General features: G+C 35.3%; 1 protein-coding gene across 8 annotated transcripts in view; it reads left to right on the top strand.

Moving 5' to 3' along the window:
- LOC127882171 (phospholipid transfer protein C2CD2L-like) overlaps positions 1–16,693 on the top strand; it is an 86,169-nt gene that overhangs the window by 31,709 nt on the left and 37,767 nt on the right. For all 8 annotated transcript variants that reach the window (XM_052430658.1, XM_052430657.1, XM_052430656.1 and 5 more), the window contains exons 5-8: positions 1,961–2,218; positions 7,071–7,197; positions 8,550–8,658; positions 9,702–9,766. In XM_052430658.1, coding sequence (XP_052286618.1) covers positions 1,961–2,218; positions 7,071–7,197; positions 8,550–8,658; positions 9,702–9,766 — 559 coding nt within the window. The remainder of the gene's footprint in view (positions 1–1,960; positions 2,219–7,070; positions 7,198–8,549; positions 8,659–9,701; positions 9,767–16,693) is intronic.

The following is a 16,693-nucleotide window of genomic DNA, read 5'->3' as shown; positions in this document are numbered from 1 at the left end:
AGCCAATTCTAAGCAGGCAGGTTAGCAACCGTGATTTTTTCATATCTTTCCTATTTATCTATTTAGTCGTTATTTTGATAGAAAAGCACTAAACTTGTGTAACAATTTTTTATATAAATCATTGAATACATCTTCTTATAGACTACATTTGTAGTAAACACCCACAAAGTGTTTAAAACTTAATATTATCAACATTTTTGGCATTTACACAACATGGGAAGCAAATTTTACTCAATTTTTACCTACTTTTTTCCAAATAAAAAAATATAATTCACATGTTTTGACCCAAAAAAACAACATCTTTGTGATAGAATTTCCTTAATAAAGATGACAATCCAAAACTTGTCAGAAATATGTCATTATTTAAAAAAAAAGTGGATGGCCGAACCATAGTACAAACGGATATACATTTGAAATACAGTCATGTCAATTTGCAGAGATTATTAATAGCCAAATGTATATTTTAGAAGTGTTGTTTTACACCCGTCTTCTGTTTTACCTGTACTGATATCCCAGAGATAGTCAACTGCTCAACTGCCTAAGGTTTTGTAATATGTAATCTTGTTTTTGTTTTGTTTTGTTTTAGTGCCAGATGCAAGATTGCATTTGAGTGCACATGAGTTACATTTACAATCTTATGCGATCAGATTTTGGCAACAGTGGTACATGAAATTTGTGCATGTTATTGTTTGCTGCCTCAAAACTGAAGTGTTGTCATTAGCTGCTGTGGTAACTCAAACTTTAATGTGATATCATTGAATACAGTTTCACTTGAAACTGTTGTCTGCTGTTATTAGCTTCAATGGATCTTGGTTACGTTGATACTTAAAACTTGTGTTTGTTTTCACAAACTACTTGTTTCTTTTGTCTTTGGAAACACTGTTTATTGAAATGTGTGTCTGTTGTCATTGTCTACAGTAGCTTTGAAATTCCATTTGTTTTATGCCCTCACAGGTTTAGAAGCATTAAGCATAGCACTTGTCCGTCCATCTGTACATACATAAATATGTCCTGAACCTTATGGTTTTAACTTTTCTTCAACTACTTTTCCGATCACGCTCAAAGTTTCCATGTTTAATGACCTTAATTTGTAGATGCTAATAAAGAAAGGAATTTTAATGAGATTATTTTTGGCAGGATGATTGCCAATTGTGTGTGTGTTTTTCTGCAATATCATATGTATTCACCACAAGCTTGTGTTCTAAACATCTGTTTAAATTATGGATAGATCTTGCTCAAACTTAAACATTTGAATTACTGTGATCTGTAGATTGCCTAAAAGACAGAAATTGTGCTTGAGAATTTTGGCAGAATTTTTTACCCCTTTTTCTGTTTTTCCATTGTAGAATATAATTATAGTCATACAAATTGTATTGACCTTCTCTTTCATGACTGGTTGAATATTGCTCAAACTTTAACAGTTAAATGATCTTCACATGCAGCTAAACATTCACTTCAGGGGCACTTTAAACTAGTGTCTGTTGTCATTAGTTACGTTGGTACTTGAAAATAACGTTTTTTGTCTTTAACTATTCTAGTACTAGCAAATTGTGTATAATGTCATTGTCTACAGTCCTGCTTGAAACTTTTTCTGATGTCCTTGTCCAAAAGGAACTTGAAACTTGTGTTTGTTGTTATTATGTCATTAACATAAGTAGTACTTAACCCTTTACCACTCAGAAGCAAAGTGAAAAAGACCATGTGCAAACATCATAAAACCAGAACAACCTGCGAGTCACTCGCAGTCAGTTAAGGTTTAATGTTGTTTGCTGCTCATCAGTATCTTAGGGTTGGAAATGACAACTTTAAAACTCGAACCTTGTAAGAAAGGTCTTCAATAACATTTAACTTTCTAAGGGACTACAAACATGTCAAAATATGTATCTAAGTGGTAAAGGGTCAAGACTTGTTTCTGTTTCATTTGTTACAAATATTGACCTTTTGTCTGTTTCCTTTCCAGGACCCATCCGACATGGTGGATGTAGGGGTTGCCCAGGAAGTGGTGCGGAACACCCTCTGCCTCGCAAGCACCACAATTAATCTCTCGCAGTGGATGGGAGTAGACAAGGAGAAACAAACTATTCCGATCAGGCGCACAGAATCTAACAAGGTCAGAACAGTGGAAAACGTACCGATCTCTCCTTCATCACCTCGGCAACAGCAGCAGATGTCGGAGGTGTTTGAAGCCCAGGATGTCCCGCAGCAGCAACACAGTGCTGTAAGAATATCACTTTGTAAAAAAGGAAAATTTTAACATTTCTAATTGTAATTTATTTTTTAATTATGTTTCAAACATAGTCATCTTTCTTTTCAGATGCATTTTCTTTTTAATAAATATTTGTTTCAGCATTATCAAAATAAAATTATGATGTATGCTTTAAAGATTCTCCAATATAGATTAAAGTGGAAGATATGAAACCTTTATTAAAATCAGCATTGAAAAAATAACTGTTTGATGGGTTCCTTTTTTAAAAATTGTTAGCATGCCATTATAAAAACAAATGTTATCTCTGCGTTTAGATTCTGTTGGTGCCAGTATTTGCTTTCTTTTATTTTAGCCTTGAGAAATAATGTCTTCCAGGTTGATTTGATGATAATGCAAGCATCTGATTCGATTTAATGATGTAAAATGTAAATTCTGGCATTAGATAATGCCTTGCAGACATGCCACCTGCAAATGAAATATGTGTTTATTTCTCTCAGACACGGTTTATCTACTTAGATATTTCACCTTTCATCTTTTAATAAATGATGTATGAGAACATATTTTTTAAATGGAGAAAAATATGTTCGATTGACAATAATTGTAGTAAGTTTGTTTTTATATGGTAAAATCGATCACTTTGGCATTAACAGTTAAAATGCACCAAAAGCAAAAAAAAATAAGAAAATAAACCATACCAAAAATACAAATTAGAGACCAAATTTGAAGATCAATAACAGTTATTTAACTTCTTGAATTTTGGGATTAATCGGAATTATCAGTTATTTATAATAAGAGTATTTAATATCATTATTCATTTACAGACAATATGATTGATAATGGTTATATGTATTGGTGATGATTGATGATGATTATCTGTATTTGTTATGATTGATAATGGTTAACTGTATTGGTGATGATTGATGATGGTTATCTGTATTGGTGATGGTTATCTGTATTGGTGATGATTGATGATGGTTATCTGTATTGGTGATGATTGATGATGATTATCTGTATTGGTGATGATTGATGATGGTTATCTGTGTTGGTGATGATTGATGATGGTTATCTGTATTGGTGATGGTTGATGATGGTTATCTCTATTGGTGATGGTTGATGATGGTTATCTGTATTGATGATGGTTTATGATGGTTATCTGTATTGATGATGGTTATCTGTATTGATGATGGTTATCTGTGTTGATGATGATTGATGATGGTTATCTCTATTGGTGATGGTTATCTGTATTGGTGATGGTTGATGATGGTTATCTGTATTGGTGATGGTTGATAATGGTTATCTGTATTGGTGATGGTTGATGATGGTTATCTGTATTGGTGATGGTTGATGATGGTTATCTGTATTGGTGATGGTTGATGATGGTTATCTGTATTGGTGATGGTTGATGATGGTTATCTGTATTGGTGATGATTGATGATGGTTATCTGTATTGGTGATGATTGATGATGGCTATCTTGATTAGTGATGATTGATGATGGTTATCTCAATTGGTGATGGTTTGATGATGGTTATCTGTATTGGTGATTGTTGATGATGGTTATCTCTATTGGTGATTGTTTATGATGGTTATCTAAATTGGTGGTGATTGATGATGGTTATATGTATTGGTGATGGTTATCTGTATTGATGATGGTTATCTCTATTGGTGATGGTTGATGATGGTTATCTGTATTGGTGATGATTGATGATGGTTATCTCTATTGGTGATGGTTGATGATGCTTATCTATATTGGTGTTGATTGATGATGGTTATATGTATTGGTGATGGTTATCTGTATTGATGATGGTTATCTATATTGGTGATGGTTGATGATGGTTATCTGTATTGGTGATGATTGATGATGGTTATCTCTATTGGTGATGGTTGATGATGCTTATCTATATTGGTGGTGATTGATGATGGTTATATGTATTGGTGATGGTTATCTGTATTGATGATGGTTATCTAAATTGGTGATGGTTGATGATGGTTATCTGTATTGGTGATGGTTGATAATGGTTATCTGCATTGGTGATGGTTGATGATGGTTATCTGTATTGGTAATGGTTGATGATGGTTATCTGTATTGGTGATGGTTGATGATGGTTATCTGTATTGGTGATGGTTGATGATGGTAATCTGTATTGGTGATGATTGATGATGGTTATCTTTATTGGTGATGATTGATGATGGTTATATGTATTGGTGATGGTTGATGATGGTTATCTGTTTTGGTGATGGTTGATGATTGTTATCTGTATTGGTGATTATTGATGATGGTTATCTGTATTGGTGATGGTTATCTAAATTGGTGATGATTGATGATGGTTATCTCAATTGGTGATGGTTGATGATGGTTATCTGTATTGGTGATGCATGATGATGGTTATCTCTATTGGTGATTGTTGATGATGGTTATCTATATTGGTGGTGATTGATGATGGTTATATGTATTGGTGATGGTTATCTGTATTGATGATGGTTATCTCTATTGGGGATGGTTGATGATGGTTATCTGTATTGGTGATGATTGATGATGGTTATCTCTATTGGTGATGGTTGATGATGCTTATCTGTATTGGTGATGGTTGATGATGGTTATCTCTATTGGTGATGATTGATGATGGTTATCTGTATTGGTGATGGTTGATGATGGTTATCTAAATTGGTGATGGTTGATGATGGTTATCTGTATTGGTGATGGTTGATGATGATTATCTCTATTGGTGATGGCTGATGATGGTTATCTGTATTGGTGATGATTGATGATGGTTATATGTATTGGTGATGATTGATGATGGTTATATGTATTGATGATGGTTATCTGTATTGATGATGGTTATCTCTATTGGTGATGGTTGATGATGGTTATCTCTATTGGTGATGGTTGATGATGGTTATCTTTATTGGTATGGTTGATGATGGTTATCTGTATTAGTGATGATTGTTGATGGTTATCTGTATTGGTGATGATTGTTGATGGTTATCTGTATTGGTGATGATTGATGATGGTTATATGCATTGATGATTGATGATGGTTGTATGTATTAGTGATGATCGATGATGGTTATCTGTTTTGGTGATGATTGGTTATAATTACCTGTATTGGTGATGGTTGATGATGGTCATCTGTATAGGTGATGATTGATGATTGTTACCTGTATTTGTGATGATTGATAATGGTTACCTGCATTAGTGATGATTAAATATTGGTTACCTGTATTATAGATGATTGATGATGGTTACCTGTATTTGTGATAATTGATAATGGTTACCTGTATTGGTGATGCTTGATGATGGTTACCTGTATTTTTGATAATTAACACTGGTTACCTGTATTGGTGATGATTGATGATGGTTACCTGTATTTGTGATGATTGATTATGGTTACTTGTATTGGTGATGATTGATGATAGTTACCTGTGTTCGTGATGATTGATGATGGGTACCTGTATTGGTGATTATTGATAATGGTTACTTGTATTGATGATGATTGATGATGGTTACTTGTATTTGTGTTGATTGATAATGGTTACCTGTATTGGTGATGATTGATGATGGGTACCTGTATTGGTGATTATTGATGATGGTTACCTATATTTGTGATGATTGATAAAGGTTATTTGTATTCGTGATAATTGATGATGGTTACCTGTATTTGTGTCGATTGATAATGGTTACCTGTATTGGTGATGTTTGATGATGGTTACCTGTATTGGTGATGATTGATGATGGTTACCTTTATTGGTGATGATTGATCATGGTTACTTGTATTGGTGATGATTGATGATGGTTGCATGTGTCTTTGATGGTTGATGATGGTTAATTGTATTTGTGATGGTTGATGATTGTTACCTGTAGTGATGATGATTGATGATGGTTACCTATATTGGTGATGATTGATGATGTACCTGTAAGGGCGATGGTTGATTATGGATTCATGAATCTGTGATGATTGATGATGGTTACCTGTAGTGGTGATGATTGATGATGGTTAACAGTATTGGTGATGATTGATTATGGTTGCCTGTATTGGTGGAGGTTGAGTGATGGGATTGTGGCTGTGGTAGATTACCCATTTCTGTATATTATATCTGTTTGACAACATGAATGTTCTAGCAAATAAATTGCAAGATAAAAATGATAAACAATAGGACCCTTATTTAGATATATTACTTTTTTAATTCTATTGCTTTTTATTATTTGCCTGAAAACATAAATACCAGTTTCAGGAATGGACTCAACAAAAAATTATTAAGATGATTTGCTTGTTGTTCTTCTTGAAACATCAAGTATCTGGAAATGTAGGATAAATGTGATATATGTGAAATTTTGACTAGAGAACACATGTAGTATTACCAAGTTGTCGTTTAACATATTTCTTTGCTCTACAAAACCCAAGAGGTTTAAATCTGGGACAATGCATTTTCAGTATTGTCAGTGTTAACTTTGAGCATGTATGTGCAAGTGAAAATTATTTATGAATCTCTATGTAATTGCTATACAGACAGGTTGCCTTTTGCTTTGTCGAAACTTGTTAAGTAAGCCCAAATCATGATTCTAAATGTATAAGTGCCATACATGCAATAAGTCTCCAATGTATAACACTTTTCCCAGATTCTGGGAAAACTGGGCTAAATGCTTGTACATTAACGGTCATCCCAGGTCAGGGATGACACTTTCCGCCTAAAACTGGATTTTGTGTAGACTTCCTTTAAATGAAAAATTCTACTTAAGTGTAATGTGTCGTCCCAGATTAGTCGTCCCTGTGCAGACTGCACAAGCTAATCTGAGATGGCACTTTACACACATGCATTAAAACCTGTTTTCCATAAACAAGACTGCACTGCTTGTATCCCTCTCCAGTTCCATGTGCCCACCCTAGCCACGCCTACCAAGGTCCCCACTCCCCAAAGGGTGCAAGCCCGGGGCCCCAGGGACAAGCAACTCCTGGTTAAGGTCATCAAGGCAAGTGGGCTGAAGCAGAACGAAGGTAAGCACTTAGTATTTTTGTCCCCTACGGATGAAACCGGAGGGGACTTATGGTTTGCGCTCTGTCAGTCTGTCTATCAGTCTGTCCGTCAGTCTGTCCATCACACTTTTTTGGATCCTGCGATAACTTAAAAAGTTCTTCATATTTTTTCATGAAACTTAAAATATGGATAGATGGCAATATGGAGATTATGCACGTCATTTCATTTTGTTCCTACGTCAATAATATGGTTGCTATGGCAACAAATATTTAAAAAAACATATTGCTTGGCAATCTCTTGTTATTAGATATTATTTTTAACACAAGAAAAATTTATAATTCAAGTTTATCTTTTTTTAGCAAGACATTCTTTCACTGAAATTTATATGAAGAAATTCTGCACATAAAAACTTAGTTTCTACCTGTCTCCGGCAGTGCTGGATTACCACTGTGGCCCCAAATCAACCTAGTACCTACTAAAAAAACAGTGCCCAGGCAATTTCACTCTTTAAATTATCTTACCAGTGCCAAGGCTGGAAAGACATTAAATGTCTTTTAATAGGTATAACATGTCATTATAATAATTTAATGCCAATACGACATCATGATTATTATATTAAAAATTTAGGGAAAAAAACACTAACTGTAGTCTTTACATTAAATTATTTAACAATATAACAAAAAAAAACAATATGAAAATATAAATTAAGATCCATGATAGGTAGTTACCGTTTGGTCCGTTCCATACTGTAATATACGAGTAAGCTGTCATTTTTAAGTAATGACTAATGAGTAACAAACCTTCAAAAAGTCTAGTTAAGAAAGTCTAAGTTAAGTCTTAGTGAAGAAATCTCTTAAAATATACTGAAAATCAATTTTCAGTGGCCATAATGGCAAGCATATTCCCTCTTTCTTGCGCAAATGAAGCACACCGACTGTTATTTAGAATGTTCAATTAGGAAAAGGTTTGTTCGCTGGTTGAGTTTGTGATTATTAAGCATATTTAAATTCATTGTGCAGTCAAAACATTTGGGAATGTAGACTGAATCATGTTGTCACAAATGAGTCCACATTATTGCGATGCAGGTATTTTATCATCAGCATCGTCAAACATTGATATAAAATAATTGGATTTGTCAAGTTATTAGATTAGGCTAAGTAAGAAATTTAAAAAATCTTTCATTCAACCTCAAGGGGCCCCTTAAAGTCACAGGGCCCATAGGCAGTTGCCTACTCTGCCTAATAGTTAATTCGGGACTGGTCTCAGGTGTGTGACCTAGATCCTTAAGTCACTCTTGTTTTGTCTTCCGCATGGGTTCAATTACAATGATTTTAAAACACAACAAATAAAATAGTATTATTGTTGCTATCAGGCCCCATTGACCCCTACTGTGTGATGTACCTGGACTCGCCTGCCCAGACCGAGGTGTCCAATGTGGTCAAGAACACATTTAATCCATTTTGGGATGAGCAGTTCTACTAGTAAGTATATCAAATTGAATGTAGGCCTTCTACTAGTAAAGAAGTCTGCTAAAATGTGTATACACTGGATACAGAGGGGGTAATCACATGATGGTCATGATGGCGACATTCATGCAGAGGCAGATATTTTTCGCTGTTTTATTTCTTTTGTTAAATTTTTAAATGACACTCACTTTCCAGCCATATCACTAAACATGTGATGAGCGTTTATTTCTTATCAAAATTCCCTTTATATCTCCAATTTACTCTCTGCAAATTTTCTTAGTGGAGCTTTAATTAGGGCATCCCCCTAAGAAATTTCTCAGCGAGTCAAGTCAAGATAAAAGAGCAAAGATCAACGAGAAATAAACGCTAGTTCCTTTCTAACTGGTATGGCTGAAAAGCGAGCAGCATTTAAACAATAAATACAAGTAATTAAGGGTATATAACAGCGAAAAATACTTGCCTCTGCATGAAGGTCGCCATCGTGACTATCACGTGATTGCCCCCTCTGAGATAGTAGGCCTTCTGCTAGTCATGAAATCTTCAGCTTCTAGTAATGAAATCTTCTGCTAGTAACAAAATGTTCTGTTAGTAATGCAGTCTTCTGCTAGTTAATAAATGTTCTGCTAGCAATTCAATCTTCTGCTAGTTATGAAATCTTCTGCTAGTTATGAAATCTTCTGCTAGTAATGAAATCTGCTGCTAGTAATGAAATCTGCTAATAATAAAAATTTCTGCTAGTAATGAAATCATCTACTGTTACGTAAAGATTTGAATGGTAATGAAAGCTTCCACTAGAAAATGAGCCTTTAAATAGTAAGTTAATTTTGTTAATTTATTATAAACAATATACAGTCCAAATGTTATGCAAAATAAGTAGACCTGTTCAAAAATAAATCTCTAACTTGTTTTCACCTTCAATTACAAATTTTGTTTATAGTAATTACTCATTAGTTTACCTTCTACTTGTAAGAAAATCTTTTACCTGTAAATTACCTTAAAACCTATAATTCTTATCGTAGTGAGTAAACCTTTTGCTTTTTTTTACTACTTGTCTACAGTGAGATTACACGTGACACCCAGGAAATAAGGTTTGAAGTTCTGGACAAGAAGAGGCCATCCAATGGTAAGTTATTTAGTTATTAACCCTTTCAGTGGGGGAACCGAATTTTAAAGGCCTTTGCAAACAGTTTGGATCCAGATGAGACGCCACAGAACGTGGCGTCTCATCAGGATCCAAACTGTTTGCTATTCTGATAGAATTCTTTGAAAAGAAATCGAAGAAAATACTAATTTTAGAAATTCAGCAGACGACATTTTAGCAGACGACAAATTTCCCAGCATGCAAAGGATTAACCCTCTCCTGCTCAGAAGCAGATAAACCACAACAGCCTGCCGAGTAATTTATAATCTGTTTGGGTTTTATACTGTTTGCTGCTCATTAGTATTTTAAGGGTTGGAAATGAAGCCTTTAAAACTTGAATCTGTTTTAAAAAGGTATTTTATTTTATTTTCTCAGGGTTAAAAAAAGGTATTTTGTTTTGTTTTCTCAGGGTTAAAAAAAGTCTTTATTTTAATTTTATTTTCTCAGGACAACGTGTTGAAATGTGTATCTGGGCGGTAAAGGGTTCAGAGATTTACATTTTGCTTTTGGAAAAAAAAACATATCTAATATGCAGGATTTGAGTAATTGTATATAACAAATTGAAAAACTAATCCAAAAAGTGGGTGAAACACTGTATTTTAACTTAAGATAATAATCATTTGACAGGTTTGTGGATTTGGGTTTGCATACTTTTGAATGAGATGATTGTTTTGGTGAAATCTGGATTTTTTAGGCCCAAGGAATAAGTGAGCATATTTAACTTCTATTTTTCATTATACAGTTTGTTACAGCATTTCATTGTATGATATACAAATAGTGATCGTTTATGCACATGGTTATGCGAAATTCTTTTCATTAATTCGCTCGTTGTCAAAATCAACTAAATAAATCTAAGTGTCAATAAATAACAATTCCAGAACTGACATTATTTCTCCCTTAGGAAGACTGTAGAAGATTCCCAGACAGACGAATAATGAACGAATTACAACAAAAATGTAGCATAGCAAAGATCAAAATGTTTGCAGTAAATATTATATACTTGGCATTTAACATTTTATACCAGGCTCTTATAGACAATACTTTGCAATGATGAAACCTTTCCAAGAAAAGCAAAATGAATAAAGCTGCTGTGATGGTTGTTAATGTTTATTGCATTGGTAGTTCAAGACAGGTTCCAGTGAGAGTTTCTTGTGGAATGTGTATAGCTCTGACTGTTGTTGATGCTACTAGGAATAACCAGTGAGACCTATACCTGTTTTCAGAACACGGTGCTTGTGTAATATCCCATTATAGTATATCTGTTTATGTCATATAATTCTTAAAGAGCAACTTTAAGACAACACAGAATTATTTGAAGTGATGTCAGGAGTCTTTCGCTGGTCTAGCTTTCTGGGATTCATTTTAACCTATAAAGGCACTTGATTTTTTTTCACTTGCAAAATGAAAAACTTACTCGCAATTTGTTTTTGTTTTATATTTTTTATTTAAAACAAAACATTTCTTGTACCATATTGCTTAAAATTGTGCATAATATGTTGGCTACTTAAAAAAGCATAATCATTGGAAGAAAACAGTTATCTCAATAATTATAGGCATGGACACACATTCAATATTCAGCAATAGTGACTTGAAACTCAAAATTGTTTAAAACAAGCTTGAACTCCAGTTGCCATTTACCAGGCTAAATGCAACCTTTTAAAATTTTCAGTCATGTGACCTCATTCTCAATTCTTCAAACATTGTTTCTTTTCATTTTATCTTTTAATTCCTTGGCCAAGTTGGCAGTGCAATCACAGAGATTCTTATTAGCCGCAAGCGCCTAGCGAACCATAGCTCGTACCAGAATAGCTTCCCTTGAATCTTACAAAATCAACAACAACAATGGCTGTTGAATGTGTTTATGCAATTCTTTAACACTTTAATCGTTTAAGCAAGATTTTGATCATGAAAATGGGAGTTGTGATTATAGAAAGTAATTATCTCTCAATACTTTAAGGATTTATGGAAAAACAGGTTTGAGGAATCTAAAATTTTACTCGCAGAAAATTGCAAGCTTTATATTTTTCAACTCGCTATTCATAAATCTTGCTCGCATTTTGAGAGTGTGCGAGCTACGTTTCGGTCCCTGTCTTTTGTTTCAACTGTATAAATAGTCTGATTACTTATAGGATACAGAAACAAAAAAATCACTTGTTGTGGATACTTGTTTTTCCCATTTGAATGTTTAATACATAAGTTATTGTGATATAAAAGATGTATAGATTTTTCATAGATGTATTAATATTAATAATAAGCTGCTTTTTCTTCGACAATTGTAGAGTCTTAAGATTTTCTGTAAATGAAAATCTCATATGATTATAAATTGTAAGGAAAATCACAAATAATTATACAGTGTAAAGAAAATTACAAAAAATTATACAGTGTAAAGAAAACCACAAATATTTATAATCAAGTGTAAAGAAAATTGCAAATAATTATAAGTTACAAGAAAATCATAATAATTTTAAAGAATTTGTAAAGAATTCTAGGAAGACTTAATATTTCATCTTGCACTGCATTTCTAACACGCTAGAATCTTCTATGGCTTTCTCAGCATGTGGTTTGGTGTATGTACAGGGTATAAATGAATACCCAATAAATATTATTGGCTAACAAAGTGCACCTCATGTCTGCATATACTTCGCATAATAATAAGCATATGTTTTATTATAACGTGTGCGTATGTTTCAAGTTTTGTGAAATATCGATGCAATTATGTAAATTAGACTGCTATAATTCTTAATGCTGTGTTCTTACATTTGCTGAGATATTTTGCCAACACTTTTGCATAATTTAAATGGAATACTATCTAACTGAATCAGATGAAGAATGAGAAACAAGTGTTTAGCACTCAAAATGTTACAGTACAGGGAAGTCTGTAATCATTGTTTTTGTGTTAGAGATCTACCCCCTTCTGTCAGTTTATTATTTTATCATGCAGACATATGTGAAGAATTAATGAAATAGATTGATTTCACCTTGAGAATAATAAAATGCATCAAGATGTCTGGGGGTGTAATGTCTTGTATTAGCAGGTATTTACCTGGAAAATTGCAGGAGAAACACCTTCATGAATTTGATAAAGTGCTTGTAAAATTGTATTTTAGAATAAACTTGTTTTGATGGATTACTTAATTATAATAGTGGAGAGTGTTAACCCGGTAGACATAAATGGCACACTATTGTTCTTCTGCTGATACAGCTCGATATCATTTCCTGTCACTTGTGAATTCGCATAAATTGTGAATGTAGATGATTTCAAACATTTACATGCGGCTTTGTTTGAGCTCATTTTGCACCAGATCATAAAATAATACTAATTGAGGTACTCTTGTAACAATTAAAATAGCTGCAAGTGCAGAAATACATGTATTGTTTATAACCCCACTTTAGTATATTCATGCATAAAGGTCAGTGCCAGGTAAATTTTGATGAGCTATACAAGTAAAGCAAAACTTCTTATGACTTGGCTCTGACAAAGAATACACATTTTGCTGTGCTTAACCTCTGTCACGTGCCTTTCACAGTCATGAGCCTAAGTGAGACGGGGAATATAAATGCTGGTAAAAAAGGAACAGTCTAAATCAAGTACTTTGGCTCAAGTGACATGGGACATTGTACATTTTGTCACATAATTTATGTATATATCATGTACGCAATAATGCATGTCCTGTGTTTATGTCAGTGTGGCCGGAGACTTATTAGTTTGTTGGCAGTAGATGCACGATTGCAACTGGGTTCAGTCTGTTTTAATTATAGATCGTGATACGATTACATGGTTAATTATCCCCACGCTTTTTGAAAAGCGTGGGGATATTGTGGTTATCTCCGCCGCCCGTCTGTCTGTCTGTCTGTCTGTCCGTCCTGGCCACTATCTCCTCCTACACTATGAGCACTACAACCTTGATACGTACACACATGGTAGCTATGAGCATATGTGCGACCCTGCACTATTTGGAATTTTGATCTGACCCCTGGGTCAAAAGTTATAGGGGTTGGGGTAGGGCCGGGTCAGAGATTTTCACTCATTTTTTAAGGTGATTTTACATTAACTTCTTTATTTCTACACTGATTCACTTCAAATTGATATTGAACCTCTCTTATGACAAAACGGTCAATCTCAACTCTGCATGGCCCCATTACCAACCCTGGGGCGCCCCGCCCACATAGACCACGCCCACACAAAATTTCCTTTTACTATAATTTCTTCATTTCTACACCGATTCACTTCACATTGATACTGAATCTCTCTTATGACAGTACGGTCAATCGCAACTATGCATGGCCCAATTACTAACCCTGTGGCGCCCGCCCAAATAGACCATACCCACCCAAAATTGCCTTTACTATAATTTCTTCATTTCTACACCGATTCACTTCATATTGATACTGAACCTCTCTTATGACAATACGGTCAATCTCAACTATGCATGGCCCATTACCAACCCTGGGGCGCCCTGCCCACATAGACCACACCCATTCAAAATTGCCTTTTACTATAATTTCTTCATTTCTACACTGATTCACTTCAAATTGATACTGAACTTCTCCTATGACAATACGGTCAATCTCAACTATGCATGGCCCCATTACCAACCCTTTGGTGCCCCGCCCTCATAGGCCACACCCACCCAAAACTGCCTTTTACTATAACTTCTTCATTTTTACACCGATTCACTTCTAATTGTTACTGAACTTCTCTTATGACAATACGGTCAATCTCAACTATGCATGGCCCCATTACCAACCCTGGGGCGCCCCTGGGTCAAACATGCGGCGTGGGGATACGCGTCGGCCTCTGCCGCGCCATTTCTAGTTATCCCCACGCTTTTTGAAAAAAAGGTGGGGATATTGTGGTTATCTCCGCCGTCCGTCCGTCCGTCCGTCCGTCTGTCTGTCCGTCCGTCCTGGCCACTATCTCCTCCTACACTAAAAGCACTAGAACCTTGAAACTTACACACATGGTAGCTATGAGCATATGTGCGACCCTGCACTATTTGGAATTTTGATCTGACCCCTGGGTCAAAAGTTATAGCGGTTGGGGTGGGGCTGCGTCAGAAATTATCACTCATTTTTTTAGGTTATTTTACATTTACTTCTTTATTTCTACACCGATTCACTTCAAATTGATACTGGACCTCTCTTATGACAATACGGTCAATCTCAACCATGCATGGCCCCATTCCCAACCCTGGGGCGCCCCGCCCACATAGGCCACACCCACAAAAAATTTCCTTTTACTATAATTTTTTCATTTCTACACGGATTCACTTCAAATTGATACTGAACTTTTGTTATGACATTAGGGTCAATCTCAACTATGCATGGCCCCAATCCCAACCCTGGGGCGCCCGCCCACATAGGCCACACCCACCAAAAAATTCCATTTACTATAATTTTTTCATTTCTACACGGATTCACTTCAAATTGATACTGAACTTCTCTTATGACATTAGGGTCAATCTCAACTATGCATGGCCCCATAACCAACCCTGGGGCCCCGCCCACATAGACCACACCCACCCAAAATTGCCTTTACTTTAATTTCTTCATTTCTACACCGATTCACTTCAAATTGATATTGAACTTCTCTTATGACAATACAGTCAATCTCAACTATGCATGGCCCCATTACCAACCCTGGGGCGCCCCGCCCACATAGACCACACCCACCCAAAATTGCCTTTTACTATAATTTCTTCATTTCTACACCGATTCACTTCAAATTGATACTGAACCTCTCTTATGACAATACGGTCAATCTCAACTATGCATGGCCCCATTACCAACCCTGGGGCCCCGCCCACATAGACCACACCCGCCCAAAATTGCCTTTTACTATAATTTCTTCATTTCTACACCGATTTACTTCAAATTGATACTGAACTTCTCTTATGACAATACGGTCAATCTCAACTATGCATGGCACAATTACCAACCCTGGGGCGCCCTGCCCACATATGTCACACCCACCCAAAATTGCCTTTTACTATAACTTCTTAATTTCTACACCAATTCACTTCTAATTGATGATGAACTTCTCTTATGACAATACGGTCAATCTCAGCTATGCATGGCCCCATTACCAACCCTGGGGCACACCTAGGTCAAGCATTCGGCGTGGGGATACGCGTCGGCCTCTGCCGCGCCATTTCTAGTTGATGTTTGTTTTCGTGTAGTGCAATTCCCAGATAATAAATACACACTAAGTTCAACAAATTAGTCTGATCCATCAAGTTGACATGTTTATGTATTGATCCATGTATATAAGCAGAGCTACTTTGGCCACTAAACAGATGAAGGATTTAACCCATAGGAGAGACGCTAGAGGATTATCTTCAGGACCCCATAGGGGTGGGTTCCTATCCAGATGGATTTGGGCAGATTTTGTCATATCTTGGAAGCGTTATTAGTTACTTGGAGAATTACATGGACTTGGGAATATTGCATTAACAAATAATTTAAAGAATTATATGGACCTGGAAACATAATGTTAAAAACTGAATTAAGAGCAAAGAACTATTCATTGAGTTTATTTGTGTATATGTTATTATGGTACAAATTGCAAAACATGTAAGGTTTGTCAATGTTTATTGTCCCCTACCGGTGAAACCAGAGGGGACTTATGGTTTGCGCGCAGTGTGTCTGTCAGTCAGTTAGTCAGTCAGTCTGTCACACTTTTCTGGATCCTGCGATAACTGTTAAAGTTCTACATATTTTTTCATGAAACTTGAAACATGGATAGATGGCAATATGGAGATTATGCACATCATTTCATGTTGTTCCTACGTAAAAAATTATGTTGCTATGGCAACAAAACAAAAAAATCTGACAATGGTGGAGTTTCACCGGTAGGGGACCATATTGCTTGACAATAGTCTTGTTTATTTATACAATAATAATGCCATG

This window comes from Dreissena polymorpha, chromosome 5 (assembly GCF_020536995.1).
Source record: "Dreissena polymorpha isolate Duluth1 chromosome 5, UMN_Dpol_1.0, whole genome shotgun sequence".
Lineage (NCBI taxonomy): Eukaryota > Metazoa > Mollusca > Bivalvia > Myida > Dreissenidae > Dreissena > Dreissena polymorpha.
This window is presented reverse-complemented; position numbering and strand designations above follow the sequence as displayed.